Genomic DNA, 14,771 nt, shown 5'->3' with positions numbered 1-14,771 from the left:
ATTAATTTTTATTTAATAATTTTTTTAAAATAATACTGCCTTAAATATATAATAACTTATATATTTAAATCATTCTGAATTCCCATATCTCGTTGGATGATCAGTAAATAAACAATTATTTGTCGGTCTTCCTCAAAGTTTAGTCCTCAAAGAAAATGTACTGCCTAAGTATATATGATTTCACATAGCTCACTCTTTCTCCTGCTTCATCGCACTAAAAGAAGAAACTTTAGCTTAAAACATTATTTAAAAAGATTATATTAAGCAGATAAATAAAACAAAGAAGACATTCAGATAAATTAATTTGAAACATTAACTTGAATAAAGAAAATACGTCGAGATAATAGGGTGTCAGAAATAAATAAGGACAAAAACTAATTAAATTCTCAGCCTGTGTCACTCAAATATCTCAAAAAGAATAATATTTGCACAGAACAAAAATATAAAACTCTTGCAGATGCAAAGACTCTCCTGAGTCGAATGTAATTTTCTACTTCACTGATTCGAGTAGGAAAAAAATCATTGTTATAACATGCAACCCGAAATTCAATTTCAACATCTGGGTGCGACCAAATAAGAAAACTATATGACCTCGAAAAATCAATCCCTTATTAATCAAATACAAAAATATCCCGCAAAACTCAAGAAAAGAATAAGAACAATTCTACATGCAGAAAGAGTTATACAATTTTACTCTTTGCAACTCAGATTGATTCAATAATTTCTATTCTACAATATACTTTAGACCGATTAAAGCTTTCACCATCAATGCTCCATTCTTCACATATCATATTCATCTCAAATAGTGATAGCGTTAAAAAATTCACAGAAGAGCTTTCATAGCAATAGATCAGATAAAATACTAAAATATAAAATGTACGCAAATGAGGTAGTCTCATAAGGAAGCAGAACAATGCAAATATACTAATTATTTACTTTCATCTTTAAATAAGAGATTCTACAAAATGCATTGAATCTTTAAAACGCTTATAACTAAAAACGACTTAATGCCATCCCCCACCCACAAACATTTGTAAGAAATTTGAGACCTATTTAGACTATAGTACACCCGCCACCGAGGGATGGCATCCAACATAAAACAAGTAATTTGACAAAATCAAAGAATTACCAAATCGGCTAACAAAAACAGAAGCACCGCCAAATATCCCACCGGACCTGGTTAGTCCTTTGTAGAAGAGGACAGAAGCACTAATTGGCTGAACTCAGATCTTCACCAGGACAAACATGTTGAAATGGACATGCGTCCAAGGCTACACAGATGCGCCTTGTGTATTCCATTCACAAAAACAATCACTGCTATCGGAGCATTGGTGAAACTAAGGTATACCTCTGTCTGGAGCATTTCTTCAAAAGTGCCACATATTTACAAGTATGAACTGCTCAACCAGCATTGTTAGCAACTTCTGCAGCTCTCTGCCTCATCATTTCCATTACAGCAGCTCTACGCCGTGAATCAGACTGTTGCTGCAACCTCCTTAAATGTTCTTTTAAATCTCTGATTTAACCCAAAAGAACATAGTTAACACATACAAGATCTATAAGAAAAGTTAACTAGAGAATAGTGACAATGCCTGATCCACAAACCTGCATCGTGGTACGTGGCATTCAGATTCTTTGCAAGCACGAGCATGAAGTTGAAGCAAATACCACATTTTCTTGCAAAGAACACAACCTCCAGAAGCCCGTATTTTGCAGTGCATCCCATGGCGGAAAAGCCCCTTCACCTTGCGACAATTAGGATATTGACAATGTGGAGAACGACATTGGGACGCATGAACAAGGAGATCAAGCATTTTCCGTAGCTGTTATACAGTATTCAGTTATATCAGAGATCCTATATGTATGCAAAAAGGTGGGGAAAGGAACAAAAGCTGGAAAGGTTAAGCGGCAAGATTTATAATAATTATAGATTACAGATAATATGGACAGAAGCAAGCAATTGTTGAAAAGAAAAAAGATAAAATCATGGTATAATGAAAACAATAAAATGACTATGTACTTCTACAACATATTTGAATAGCTGATAAATCTTCACACTTTTTATATAGACTATAAATAATTAAAAAATTAATAACTATTTTAGTAACCCCACATTAATCAGCTACATAAAGGGAATAAAATACGGGACCTAACTCTATAAAATGCATGATGTATTAGAGTTATCATACCATTTGAAGATCCTTCCGTTTACCAATACTTTTCAAAATTATCAAACATGAAACTCAACAAAAGTTTTAATTTTCTCGTCAATGACATAGTTCTATCTGAGGCAACCTTACTCGGTGGAGACAAGGCTTTTTTGAATGCTTAAACTCAATTTTAACTTGTATAACTGGTTAAAATCCTATCCATGCTCAAATTTAATTACTTGTAAATATATACTTTTGGTATAGAATATAAAACAACTGAGATATTAGCAGCTTTGATGCTATGTAGACAAAGGAATGAATCCTCTCATACAAGGCAAAACGTACTCAAATATTGGTGCCTATCTCTCAACGAAATTTAATGGCATATCAAGAAAGAGATAGACATAGGATCTAAACATTACTGTCATCATGCTAAAATTTGACATGAGAAGGGGACCCATTTTCATAAGAAAGTCCAGAGGAGCTAAAGATAAAACTTTATACAACACCTGCAACACCCGATGCTGCCTTGCTTCTTTGTTCTGAGCATCACGATCCACCATGGATGGATGATTTGTCAACTTATGAGGATGATCAATACGTCCATCCTTTTCATAACAAGCATTGCATACATCATACTCAGGGCAAACCTCACAGCGCCATCCTTGACCAGTTTCTATGTCAAGATAACATATATTACAAGTTGTTACAAATGCTGGAGCTGTTGGATTGTGAAGATGATAGAGGACCATCATTGATGAATGCTTGGCCCGCCTTAGTGTATCATACTGGTAATGATTTCCCTGGCAGAGACTCAGAAATGCCTGTCTAGTGTCAAAGAATTCGCTCTCAAGAATATCATCTTTGTCCTTGGTATCAGATGGAACATCAGTAATTTCAACCTGCATTATGACGCAAATATAAAATTCAAATTCACTTATACTCTGACTGAGCTACTGCATGATTGTGTTTTGAATAGCTTATTTTGCTTTCAGAAAAGGGAAAAATAAAAATACTTTAGAGTTTTCACTAGAATGTCCCTTTTTGAGAGTATCAAATAACTAAAATCAAACATTCAATATACCAGAACAAATTTAGAACTTCATAATTTGACTAACTTAGTTCCTCAAAGCATACTAAGATAATTAACTTTAAAGTCTTAATAAAATCTCACAGCAGAGCAGAAGTAATGAACTAGTACAGAAGCACTCAAATTACATTTTAAAATTAGAGCTACTTACTGGATAAAGAGTATGCTTCTCCCTCTGATTAATAGGATGTCTTTCTCTCTCTTCACGCTTTAGTTCTACTTCATAACACCTAAGAACAGGTAAGACAGAATGTTTGACAAGCAAAATTGATTGGAGAGTTAGAAAATGGTTCAGCTAACAAGGATTGAAAGGGAGAAGAGTCATAAAAAGGTATGTTAACAAAAAATATCAACAAGATCACAAGATATGATTTTAAGATACTAAAAAGTCCTATATTGAGACAATATCCACACCAGTCTGCCAATTTTAATATTTTGTCCAGCTCTGCAGTAAAACTTTTATAGTGCAAGTCTTACAAAGGATGACGGATGGTAGCAAAAAATCAACTGAGTCATTACGGAGGATAGTGTAGCAGCTATCAATAGGAGATGCTATGATAAAAAAAATTCTAAGACCAGCATAACAAATAATAAAAGTCTAATAACTTACACAAAAATTACAAAAATTATACATGATTTAAACATTTCTAGTATAACAAACTTACTGAAAATATCATGAAAAGTGTGGTATAAAGATAGCAAAAACACAGACAAATGGAGAGCTATAATATAAATTAGTGAAAACAGGTGCTCCTGCGCACTTGTGTATCCACATTTTTATTACATTAAAATAATACAGTTTTAAGAAAATATATAACTTAGAAAGAATGATTTTTTAAAAAAATGTATGTGATAGTTATTTTTAAGTGGAGAAGTTATGTAGTTTACCTTTGAGGGGAGAGGTTGTGCAGTTACGTATTTTATTACATAAAACACTTATTTTTATTTACTAGAGGATAAAATTGTCTAAATAAAAAATGACACCAAAGGTAGTTATTATACAGTGGTATAGATAATTATATAAATAATTACAAAGAGGTCACCTTGTATCCACTTTAATTCTCAAAAGATTTGCCCAGGAAAAAATTGAAAACAACAAAACCTGATCTTCCCTGTTTCTTGCACAAATCTTTGAAGGAAAGAAACAGAGTAAAAACAAGGTAACATTTTTGTAATTATTTGTGAAAACTGAAAATGAAAATATAATACACACTTTCTCGAACCAAATAGACCCCTAACTTTCTTCACACATCCACTTTCTTATGTCTTTCCATATAAGGAATGTTAATTTACAAGTTGCAATGCTTCTTAGAAGGCCATACTGAAGACTACACAAAAAAAACGACTAAAAGACACTCAGCTTACCAACAAAGTAGTCTAGCAAGCACAAATATGACATTGGCATGGGTTCATGGTCATTTACTAAAATTATACGGACTACGTGATCATGTTAAATGTTTAGGACTACTAGATTCTTTGAAGAATACACAATTTTGACATTATCTACAACAATTGGCACTTCACATGACGAAACCATGGAGATAAGATTGAAGAATACTTACTTATCACAAATCTGATAATTCTTGCACTGGTTGCAGACCCAACGGTTACCAGACACCATTAAAATACAACAGCTGGTACATGCATGCTGCAAATGGACCATAATAAAATCTTCCTTCATCGGGCAAATGGTTTCACCAAGCTGGAGAATGATCATGAATTTATAAGAAATTAGCAAACATAAGGAACTTAATCAATAAATATTGAAAGCAGGAAAGTAAGGAAATACTATTAATGTTTGAAAATTTAGTTATATAATGTGACATACCCAATTAATTTAAAAACAACTTGGAAGAGATCTCGTTTACCCAAGTGAAAAAGAAATTATTAGTATTATACATGTATAATAGTAAATTACTTTGTGCATGAGGAGCAGGTCCTTCGAAGCATTTCCTGAAAGATCTGACTGACCAGATGCTTTTAAAGCCCTTTTTGTTATAGTCTTTTTAGTTGTTCCCTTTTTATTTTGTTTTCTTCCATCTTCCTCTTGGCGAAGCTGATAAATTAAATCCTCTGCAGCCCCAGGCCAGTAGTCGCCATCAAAATATGGGAGTCTTGCAGCAGTGACTTTGGCCCGACATTCACCAGTTGATACGAAAAAATGATCGTATAAGTTGGTGAGATCGACCACAATATTCTCCTTTGAAGCTTTTCTTAACATGGATAGATACCTGAAGAAACATGTTTAGAAATGCCCAAGTTAGAGATGAATATACCTAATCACATTGTACAGGGAAAATAAACAGATAACTTCTCATTTTGCCTATACTGAAGCTATTGGGCTCACCATTCACGTAGCTTATCAGATTTTGGTGTTTTCTGAATTTCTGGATGGCAATACAAAATATAATCTTCACCCTTCAATGGAGGACAAGCCCATATATAGCAGCTTGTAAAACCACGTTTCTTGCAATATTCAAGGTATCCAATCTAAAACGAAATAATTTGTATCAAATATAATTTACAAGAATAACCTGAAAATAGAATATTTACAGGGAAGGATTTCAAGCAACATTTTAGTGTCCAAATTTACCAGAATTTCATGGTAAACAAAAGTCCGAAGAGCCTCTCCTGTCACTGCTTTAACCTCAGGCCTAAAATACTTCACAGAATCCAAATACGAAAGATACACTCGTCGCTGATTTGGGAATTGAGATTCAGATCCAAATTCTTGAACATACATGCCAAATAGGCAAACTTCCACACCTTCTATCTTCTGAAACAACAAAACTACCTGGAATAGAAAGCTAAGGGTATCAATACTCACGATTAGTGATTTGATTACAACCAGATTGACAAAATCAACTTTCTCATCACCTTTGATTTATATGGAAATTCTGTTGGGTAATTCTCTTCCTGAAAAATCTCCAGAAACCGTGGTTTCACTTCTAACTTTTTGTCAACAGATGACACAACTCTTATAACAAGAGCATCAGCTCCTGGAATCTGATAATATCGAAGTAGATAGAAATCAGTCACAGAAAACCAGTATATGCTAGAGAAGAGTGAAATCATTGGTAACCAAGAAACATTAAAAGAACAAAGAATAAAATACACAAACACCTAAAAGAGGTCAGTCACATTGATCAAGCAATAATGTTCTACTATGGAAACAAGCCATAGACCTATAAATCCTTCCTAGTGGTTTCGCCCTTTTTTGTTTGGTCCCCCCATAGCAATAGAGTTATCTCTCGCCTGATTCACTCCTTAGTATGGCAAGATAGTCATTTTTTATCTAAGGTGCTACCCCAACTTTCTTTATAATGCATCCCTTCTTGTCTACATCCACTATCCCACTCAACATTCACATCTCTGCTCCATTCATCTGTTGTTGGCTTTTTACTACCAAAAACTCAGTTTCATATAACATCACAAACAAGCATTATAGCTAAGGTAGTCAAAACTGAGATCTTACATTGGATGGAAAGTGTAAGAAAACATGCAAATTGCACAATAGAATATGGTTTACTAAGTCTGACTATAAAATTATATATAAATTCATATGGGATAAATAAGATATATAACTGTCAAATTACTATTAACATTTAAATAAACTTATAAATGGTAAATAAAAAGTCATGCATAATACAAAGTTACAAATTCCAAAATTAAAACCTTACAATTCCAAACATAAATAAAACACATGTTTCTTGGGTAACATAAAACTTAAGTTTGTTGGAGGAGGGAGGGGGGCAGATATTGTTGTTTTCAGTTTGATATAGTTTTTGTTATAGGTGTTTTATTTTTATCAGCTGTTCTTTACAGCCCTGTTTCTTTCCATTCTCTATGTAAAGAGAATCCTCGTTTTCCTTTGTACATTTTATCAATACAAAAGTTACCTGTTCAGTTTCTCTTTCTCTATCTTCTCTCTCTCTCTTAACTCTAATATGCAGTAAAAATTTCACTTTAGCTTCTTGTCATAAATAAAACCCAGCAGAGCATTCATCCAACTACCCTGTATTTAACAATTTACATCACCATCTATTTCTCCATTATATTGTACAATGGATCCAAGACATTTAAACTGTCTAACTTGGGATAAGGTACGGATCCAAGACATTTAGAATGGTAGGATTGATACTTCTGCTAAACTAATATTCATATATTCTGTATTACTTCTACTGAAATGAAAGCCTTGTACTTGCAAGGCTTGTTTCCACATCCTAACTTTCAGTGATTGATTTCCTCTCTACACTCTCCAAGTAGGATTGTATAACTTGAATAAAGTACGCATCTAGCACTGGCAATTGGATAGCACAAACATAGATCCAAGGGTCAACCCTTCCATTTAATCCTTCAGTACTAAAGGTATTTAGTTATGAAATAAAAATTGAATGAAACATGTCTGTGCCAACCACTACAAGAATCACCTCATCATAACTTTTTCCTTGAACCCTTGCCCTTTCTAGTCTTTCTTGCTTTAGCCGTCTAAATAATCGTTGTTCTATGTGATCGCTAAGAATAGTTCTTGGTAAATCCTTGGCGCCAAGAACAGCACTTTGGGGTAAGGGCTTGCGCTCTCCTCTTTCTACCTCTTGAATATAGCAGTTAGGGCAAGTATACTCAGCTTGTCCACCATCATTTCGTCTACCATTAAATAGGGCACAAATTTGATGTTGCCATGCTTCACATTTATCACATTGAACCCACTGCACACAAAGCATAGACGGTTAATAAAACAAAAAAATTGTTAACTGAACAACAAAATGACATTTGGCAAACATAACACACCCATTCCTCAGTTTCCTCATCATTCTTCTTCTTTTCCAGTCTTGACTTGGCAATGGGAGTCCCATCAACAACTATGTTCTCTGTACGAGCATCATTATAGCATGGAATACAAAAATAATGTCGTGTGTCCCCAGTGCCTGTGGTATAATACATATTATTTCGTTTGATGCGAACCCCGCATGTTGTGCAATAAATAGGTGGTGGTTCAAAGGTAAGCTTCTCTACAGCACACAATTGACACGAATTCTCACTCATTGAATGCTCCATTGCTTGATTCTTCTCTGCTTTTGACTTGCTCTGTCACAAGAAAATGATGTTATGGTAACATGTGGATACTAGAGGTAGTAAGAAGATACTGTGTGAAATATACCATATGAACAATTAAAAACTAGTAAATATTTATATAAGGCTAAAGAAAACAACGCAACCTAGGATGTTAAAAAGTGAGAACACAAAAAAGATTTAAAGTCTGCAGTCACAAATGACCATATATATGGACCAAGCACTTCAGCTGAATACTTAGATAAAAAAATATAATGGTTAAATTAGTCTTTAAGGTTTATTGTTCCACAATATTATGAAAATAACATTTTACTAAGTTGAATGAATTGTATAAATCAAGATTCTGGGCCACACAAAATGTAAGAAATCAGATTACCACAAAAATGACCAGATGAGATGGATAAAAGATTCAAGTAATGGAACAGATGATAGGCATCTCATACACATCAAAAGATTCAATTAATGGAATATATGATAGATGTTTCATGCACAAGAATCAGTAGACCATAAAAGAAAACTATTTAAGAGACAGATAGAAAAGGGTATTTAATAGTGTGCAACATAAGTTAATTAGGAATATATTGTTCTCTCGCATAATAAGCATAGTTCAAATTATGTCCAGCTGATACATCTGGACTGGACTCCACCATTGCAGCCCATGGTAATGCTATATTAGGCATCCCTTCAATTATTGCTTATGGCAGTTGCCAAAAAGCCTGCCACGCCAGTCCAGCATATCGCTGCCATTTAACAGCATTGCTAAATTCAAAGACTTTGGTTAGATAAAATAGGGCATATTGTTGGAAAATATGTTTTTTATATTGTTTTTTGGTAGCTAGACCCACCTTGGTATATAATTTTTATTAGTCTCTTCATGTTTTAGCACATGCTTCCTTTCCTGTACTCATTCTAATAAATTTTTCATGTACAGATTCTTAAAATACAAAAGTTCCAGTGTTGTAATGCCAAAAATATATTCTCGTTCTGTCTCATTTGATTTAGAGTGTTAAGACTGCAACTAAAGTTTCTTTAAATTAGTGACATCAACAGTTATTGCTGTACTTTTAAGTAAAGAACACAATTAAACCTGAAGTCCCTGAAGAATTACATGTCTTTTAACAAATACTTTCATAAAGTCCAAATCATATTTCAACTAACAAATAGGAAGTTAGTGTATTGACAGAAACAATAGATATGTAAACCATTATAACAAAGAAACATAAATAGGTTTAAAAGTACAATGGAACAGGTTTACAGTACAGTAGTACAGATAAAGTAGCATTGCAAATAATGAATTAAATTACACATGGCACAAGAATACAAAGACTTACCTGACCAACCCATTGCCTTAGTCCACTGATATGTTCCCTGACTTGCTCTGGAGTAAATAACTCAGTTAATGAGACTCCCTTTATTTTTGGCTTACCAGACTTAGTTCCAGCTGCATTTTCAGATGTCTGCACAAAATTTTCTTGCCGGTCTTGTCCAGTTTCTTTCTCAGTTTTTATATTTTCATGCCTAGCTAAATTAGCAGGTTCTTCATATTTGACAGGCTCAGCACTAGGCATTTTATCATCAGCGTTATTGTTATCCATTTGCATCTCACTGAGCTTTTCATGTATCACATGTGCAGGAGCCTCAGCCTTAACTTCTGTAAACTCGGGTTTAATTGAGATAGATTTCTCAGCATTGGGATAGGGCTGGGGCTGAGACTGTGCATCCCTGGAAACAAGAGATTCACTATTTGCAGTAAAAGATGAAGCAGAATGGTTATTTTCAGGATTAATGGCCTGGGCGCAATGCTCAATCTTTATACGTTTTATAGATGGATGCAGGTCCTCAGAAGTTTCAACAACTAATGGAGGCTTTGAAATCAATCTTGGTGATGTGCCTACAATATTGTAAGGCTTACAGGATCCAGTCACTGCAGTTGGCAAGCTTGATTCAGGTTCTGGCCGAATCTGAGGCTTCAATTGAAAAGCACGTCGACACTTTCTCACAAAAACACAAACAGGGCAACCTGGATCCTTGCAGTTTACGTAATGATGAAGTAACTCCCTCGTATGATGGCACCGAGGATATGGACAATGGCGCACTTTGCATACATCTATGTGCTTGCATAGCTTCTGTGCAATAGAACAAAACCGTTCTTTGCATCGTCCTTCAGGGGCAGAACATCGCTTAGCATGAAGTAGAAATAAAAGCCACCTCTGTTGATTCCTGTGCGCCTTATTTGTAGCAATTCCAGATTCCAGTTCCTCAGCCAAGCCTCTAGAAAGAACATTTCGAACAATAATAGATCCATCTGATGATAAATTATTGCATTGAGCTCCATCTTGTCCAGATATTCTTTGATGAAAATCAACATGGAGATGTTGATCATGTGAATTACTGTCAGGCATGTGGTTACAATCTTGAGATTGAGGCCATTGGTTTAGAATCACAGATTTGGATTGCACCCCAACTGTAGGACCGCTAAAATTATTTTGAGGCTCTGCAGCCAATTGATGTGGGTGCAACATTTGTTGTGAATTTTGAGGTGTTGATGATGATAAATCATGGTGACCACATGGAAATGGAGGATGTTGAGCACCCCTAGAGCAATCTTCAGATGAGTTCTGCTGGAACAGACTCTGCGTCTCAGATATATGAAACTGTTCAGAGACACGAGAGTTTAGCACCTCTTTACGGTGTTCAATTCCAGGTTCAGGCTTCACTCGGTTTTCTACATTGGGAGAAAGCTGAGACTGACTGAATGAGTCACTGTTAACCACATGCTGAGGCTGCTGACTTTGAATAGATTGAAATTGCTGCTGTGCATACTGATCTGGCTGTTGCAAGTGTTGAGACCTTTGCTGATATTGCTGTTGAGAATGCAGAAAGCCATCTCTTGAAGTCAATGAAGACTGAAAATTCAACTTTTCTAACTGGTTAATTTGTTGAGACTTTATATGAGCAGCCTGCTGCATACCATGCAAGTTCGAGTGACCACTTAACAATGTGCTAGTTTTGGGCATTGATGGTAATTTAACTGAACTAGTGTTCTGATTGTTCATCATGGGCCCAGAGGATGTCGCAGACGTATAACAGTTTCCAGAAGGAAAATTGTCAACATTATTTAATCCATATCCATCACCTGATAATAATATTGTTATCCTTTCTGAAACATGTCAATTTCAAAGGTAAAAAATACAGAACATGCAATATGTATACAAAGACAAAGATGTGTATACTCACAAAAAAAACAACTTAGTCATAAAAGGTTATGAAGCTTAATACAGGTGTTGGGTTGCAGGTAAAGGTCTTAGGCTCATTCCTTGATAAAATAAAACTAAAAGGAGTGAGAAAAATATTACCTTGCACTGCTGGTTTCTGATTTTGATCAAAGTGCTGGTGCAAGTGTTTAGGTGAATTGGCATAAGTGGAGGCATAGCTGTCAGAAGAAGTGCCAGGTTCGTTTGCAAGCTGTATATTGTTTCCAATCAAGCCTGATCCACTATTTATAGCACCATTTGAGTTTGAAAATGGCTTCTGTAGTAAACCAGATCTCATTCCAATACCCATTTGACTGTTAAGACTCTGCAATACATGACTATTTTGGCCACCGACATGCTGCTTCTGCTGCTGAAGTTGTGACAGTGGTACCATAGTAGACTCTACACCAGAAAAGGCACCTCCATTAGTATTAGAATCTATGTTCATGTGTGAGTGACTACTGCTGACTGAGAATCCAGGAGTGGGAATCATCTGGCTAGAAATTCTCTGCACCCCCATTGACGAAATGTTCCCCCCTGAGGCAACAGAAAAGCTGGTAGAAGACTGCTGATAACCATTAGACAAACCTGCAATACATAGACTCTATAATGAAGGACAAGAAAATAAAAGTGTAAGGATTGGTGAAGAATGATAATACCTAATATTACCATCAAATCTATTTAAGGTACTGCCAAGCATGCCACCAGCTGGTAACATGTTTACACTATTGAAAGATGTTGATGCTATGCTATTACACCCGCTGGCATAAATCATTGACGTATCCACGGAGGATGCTACCATCATGCTTGAATTTGGAGCATGTGACATACCAGGGGTTGGTATCATTGTACTGATTGGAGAAGAGTTAACAAGCTGTGGATAGTGTTGGTTTTGATTACTCATAGATGCTCGTCGGAGGAAATTTGATAAACGACTCTCCAAGGTATCCAAGTTCATGTAATCCTCCTAAAAGATATGTCCAAACCGTTGTCAATACAGTATTCAAATTAAGGAAGAAGTTTAAAGGTTCCCTGTTATTATTTCCAGAATCAGAAATGTGTTTACAATTAAGATCCTTCCAAATAGTGGAAACTGGAAAAGAAAAATAACTAGAAGACCAGAAGAAACCTTAGACCGAGCAGCTTTTAACATGCCCTCCTCCAAGCGCTTCGCAAGATCCTTAAGCTTCTTTCTCTGTACATCTGTAACGGGCTGCTGTTGTCGTTGCAACAACATATCAAATCTGAAAGGTAAAACACAAATCATCTACTGATGAGAATGAAAAATAAAGAAAAAAATTATTGTAGTTTACCTTTTGCACACATTATTATTATTATTATTTTTAAGTCAAAAGGTCAAACAGGAGAAGAAATTGGAACATAGTAGACAGAAAGGCAGTAATCTAATTCACTTAATGGCATCTGCACTGCAGGGATCCCACAGCAACCACTTTTTAGAATGATCTAGCCATATGACAAAGTTAAGCCATAAATTATGAAGAAGCATTAGTGTGTGACTCAATGTTGTCAAGCAAGTTGCAAATACTGTTTCACACACCGAGGATACTTAAATTCTCAATAAAAATATGAAAACATTAAATTAAATTGTTTTAGTTAAGCATAAATATTCAACTAGGCCATGCAACAGAGCCACAAAGCATATACTGGCACATAAAAGGAAATCAATCATAATGATCAAGTGTCAAAAATATTAGTTTCCTTTCACTTCTGTTTTCAGATAACTCCAACTATCAATTTTTTTATGAACCTAATAATAAATTGGCTTGTATTGTGGAGTTTATGCTATCTTCTTGGTAGTCAACCTTAAAAAAAATCATCTGCACTTGTTATATATGGACAAAATTCCCAAGAAGAATCAACAAAGTCAGGTTACCCGCTTAAGAGTTCAATTAAACAAATGAAAAAAAAATGCTTACATCTTCTCTTGAATAAAAGTGCGAGCTCTAAGAAATTCAGGATCCATATTAATTGTTGACCGGGGTACGCCCCCTAAAGTTGGCATCTGATGAGCGAGTGCATTCCCATTCAGCTGAGTCAGTCCAGACAACTGAGACCCTGGTTGATTAGGTACCTGTCCAGACATCTCCCCCGGAATATGTGCCTGCAGTTTCATCTTTAGTTTTCACATAACTCAAATATCTTACAGGATTCCTTCATCAGCTAGCACTTCATCCGTAACAGACCCCTGTAATCAGGGTACAAACCAAACACACTGATGATTTTAACAAATTCAATGTCACAACCATTTGAATGCAAATCAACGGATAACAATTTAATTAGTGGCATGAAGAAAATGAAATAGGAAGAAGCCCATATTACAAAAAGCAAGAAAAGGAAACAGATGTTGAATGCAAGCAACTTTTATTAATTTTCCTAAATTCTCAAAAAAAGGGGTCTACAAAATCACGCTACGCGGATCCCCTTCTGCTTGAAATTGATAACCTTAAGATTTAATTTGTATTATACAAATTCAATCAAACATTACTACTGCAAGAAACCCTAAGTACCGATTCGAATCAATAAATATATGTTAAGGAACACGGAAACCCTAATAGATTGCTGGGTTACAACGAACCTAAAACAGTGAACAATCCAGTACATACCAAGCACGAATTCCGTCTCGCAATATGGAATTGGAAAGGACCCCAAACTATCTACGACCACGCCAACGGCGATTCACGATGCTTTTGCCGTGGAGAAAGAGAAAGGTCGGTGACACCCTCTCCAACCAAAGGCACGTGCGCAAATTTGCCACGAATGAACTATAATAACAGAACAAGAAGAATCGATAAATAAATAAATAAATCAAAATTCACAAAGAGAAAGATAAGAAACTATTAAGAAAGACGGAATCGACCAATGTTGGTTTACCATAACTAAAATGAGTTTTATGAGTGATTATTTTAATATACAATTTCGTTTTTTTCAAATATATTCTATATTATTTCTTCGATATTTTCTCGTTCAAATTACAAATTGCAAAATAAAGAGAGAGAATAATAACAGAATATTTATTTAAATAAATATAAAATTAAAATTTATATAAATATCAAATTTTAATAAGATAATATAACAAAAAGTTTGCGTGTCTCCGTTATAAGGATGCTTTATTTCTATCTAATCTTTATTAAGTAGTTTTTAATAAATTTGTTTATCTTTATTGTTCTTTTAATCTCATTATGG

The 14,771-nt window shown here is 34.9% G+C and overlaps 1 protein-coding gene across 7 annotated transcripts; it reads right to left on the bottom strand.

The window, feature by feature from the left end:
- Positions 1-902: 902 nt before the first annotated feature.
- On the bottom strand, positions 903-14,462 carry LOC137819604 (histone acetyltransferase HAC1). Of its 7 annotated transcripts, none has more exons than XM_068623500.1 (17): positions 14,192-14,462; positions 13,505-13,773; positions 12,697-12,811; positions 12,237-12,534; positions 11,670-12,155; positions 9,645-11,449; positions 8,032-8,328; positions 7,671-7,949; positions 6,118-6,246; positions 5,834-6,034; positions 5,588-5,730; positions 5,159-5,471; positions 4,803-4,942; positions 3,392-3,470; positions 2,660-3,052; positions 1,606-1,823; positions 903-1,516 (listed from the first exon to the last, which is right to left on the bottom strand). In XM_068623500.1, exons 2-17 carry the CDS (start codon positions 13,699-13,701, stop codon positions 1,402-1,404), a joined length of 5,208 nt encoding a protein of 1,735 aa, XP_068479601.1. In that variant the 5' UTR covers positions 13,702-13,773; positions 14,192-14,462; the 3' UTR covers positions 903-1,401. The 7 variants fall into 7 exon arrangements, with proteins under 7 accessions (XP_068479601.1, XP_068479600.1, XP_068479603.1 ...); XM_068623499.2 differs by having other exon boundaries at positions 9,645-11,473; positions 14,192-14,436; XM_068623502.1 differs by having other exon boundaries at positions 13,505-13,689; positions 14,192-14,365.
- Positions 14,463-14,771: the final 309 nt, after the last annotated feature.

This window comes from Phaseolus vulgaris, chromosome 10 (assembly GCF_051622355.1).
Source record: "Phaseolus vulgaris cultivar YP4 chromosome 10, ASM5162235v1, whole genome shotgun sequence".
In the NCBI taxonomy this organism is placed as follows: Eukaryota; Viridiplantae; Streptophyta; class Magnoliopsida; order Fabales; family Fabaceae; genus Phaseolus; species Phaseolus vulgaris.
This window is presented reverse-complemented; position numbering and strand designations above follow the sequence as displayed.

Excerpts from the sequence above, each read along its gene's own strand:
- LOC137819604 (XM_068623499.2), bottom strand. The coding sequence starts at position 13,701 with ATGAAACTGCAGGCACATATTCCGGGGGAGATGTCTGGACAGGTACCT. Across the intron at positions 11,474-11,669 it reads TCAGAAACCAGCAGTGCAAG|AAAGGATAACAATATTATTA; the intron begins GTAATATTTTTC and ends GACATGTTTCAG. Across the intron at positions 7,950-8,031 it reads ATGAGGAAACTGAGGAATGG|TGGGTTCAATGTGATAAATG; the intron begins GTGTGTTATGTT and ends CTTTGTGTGCAG.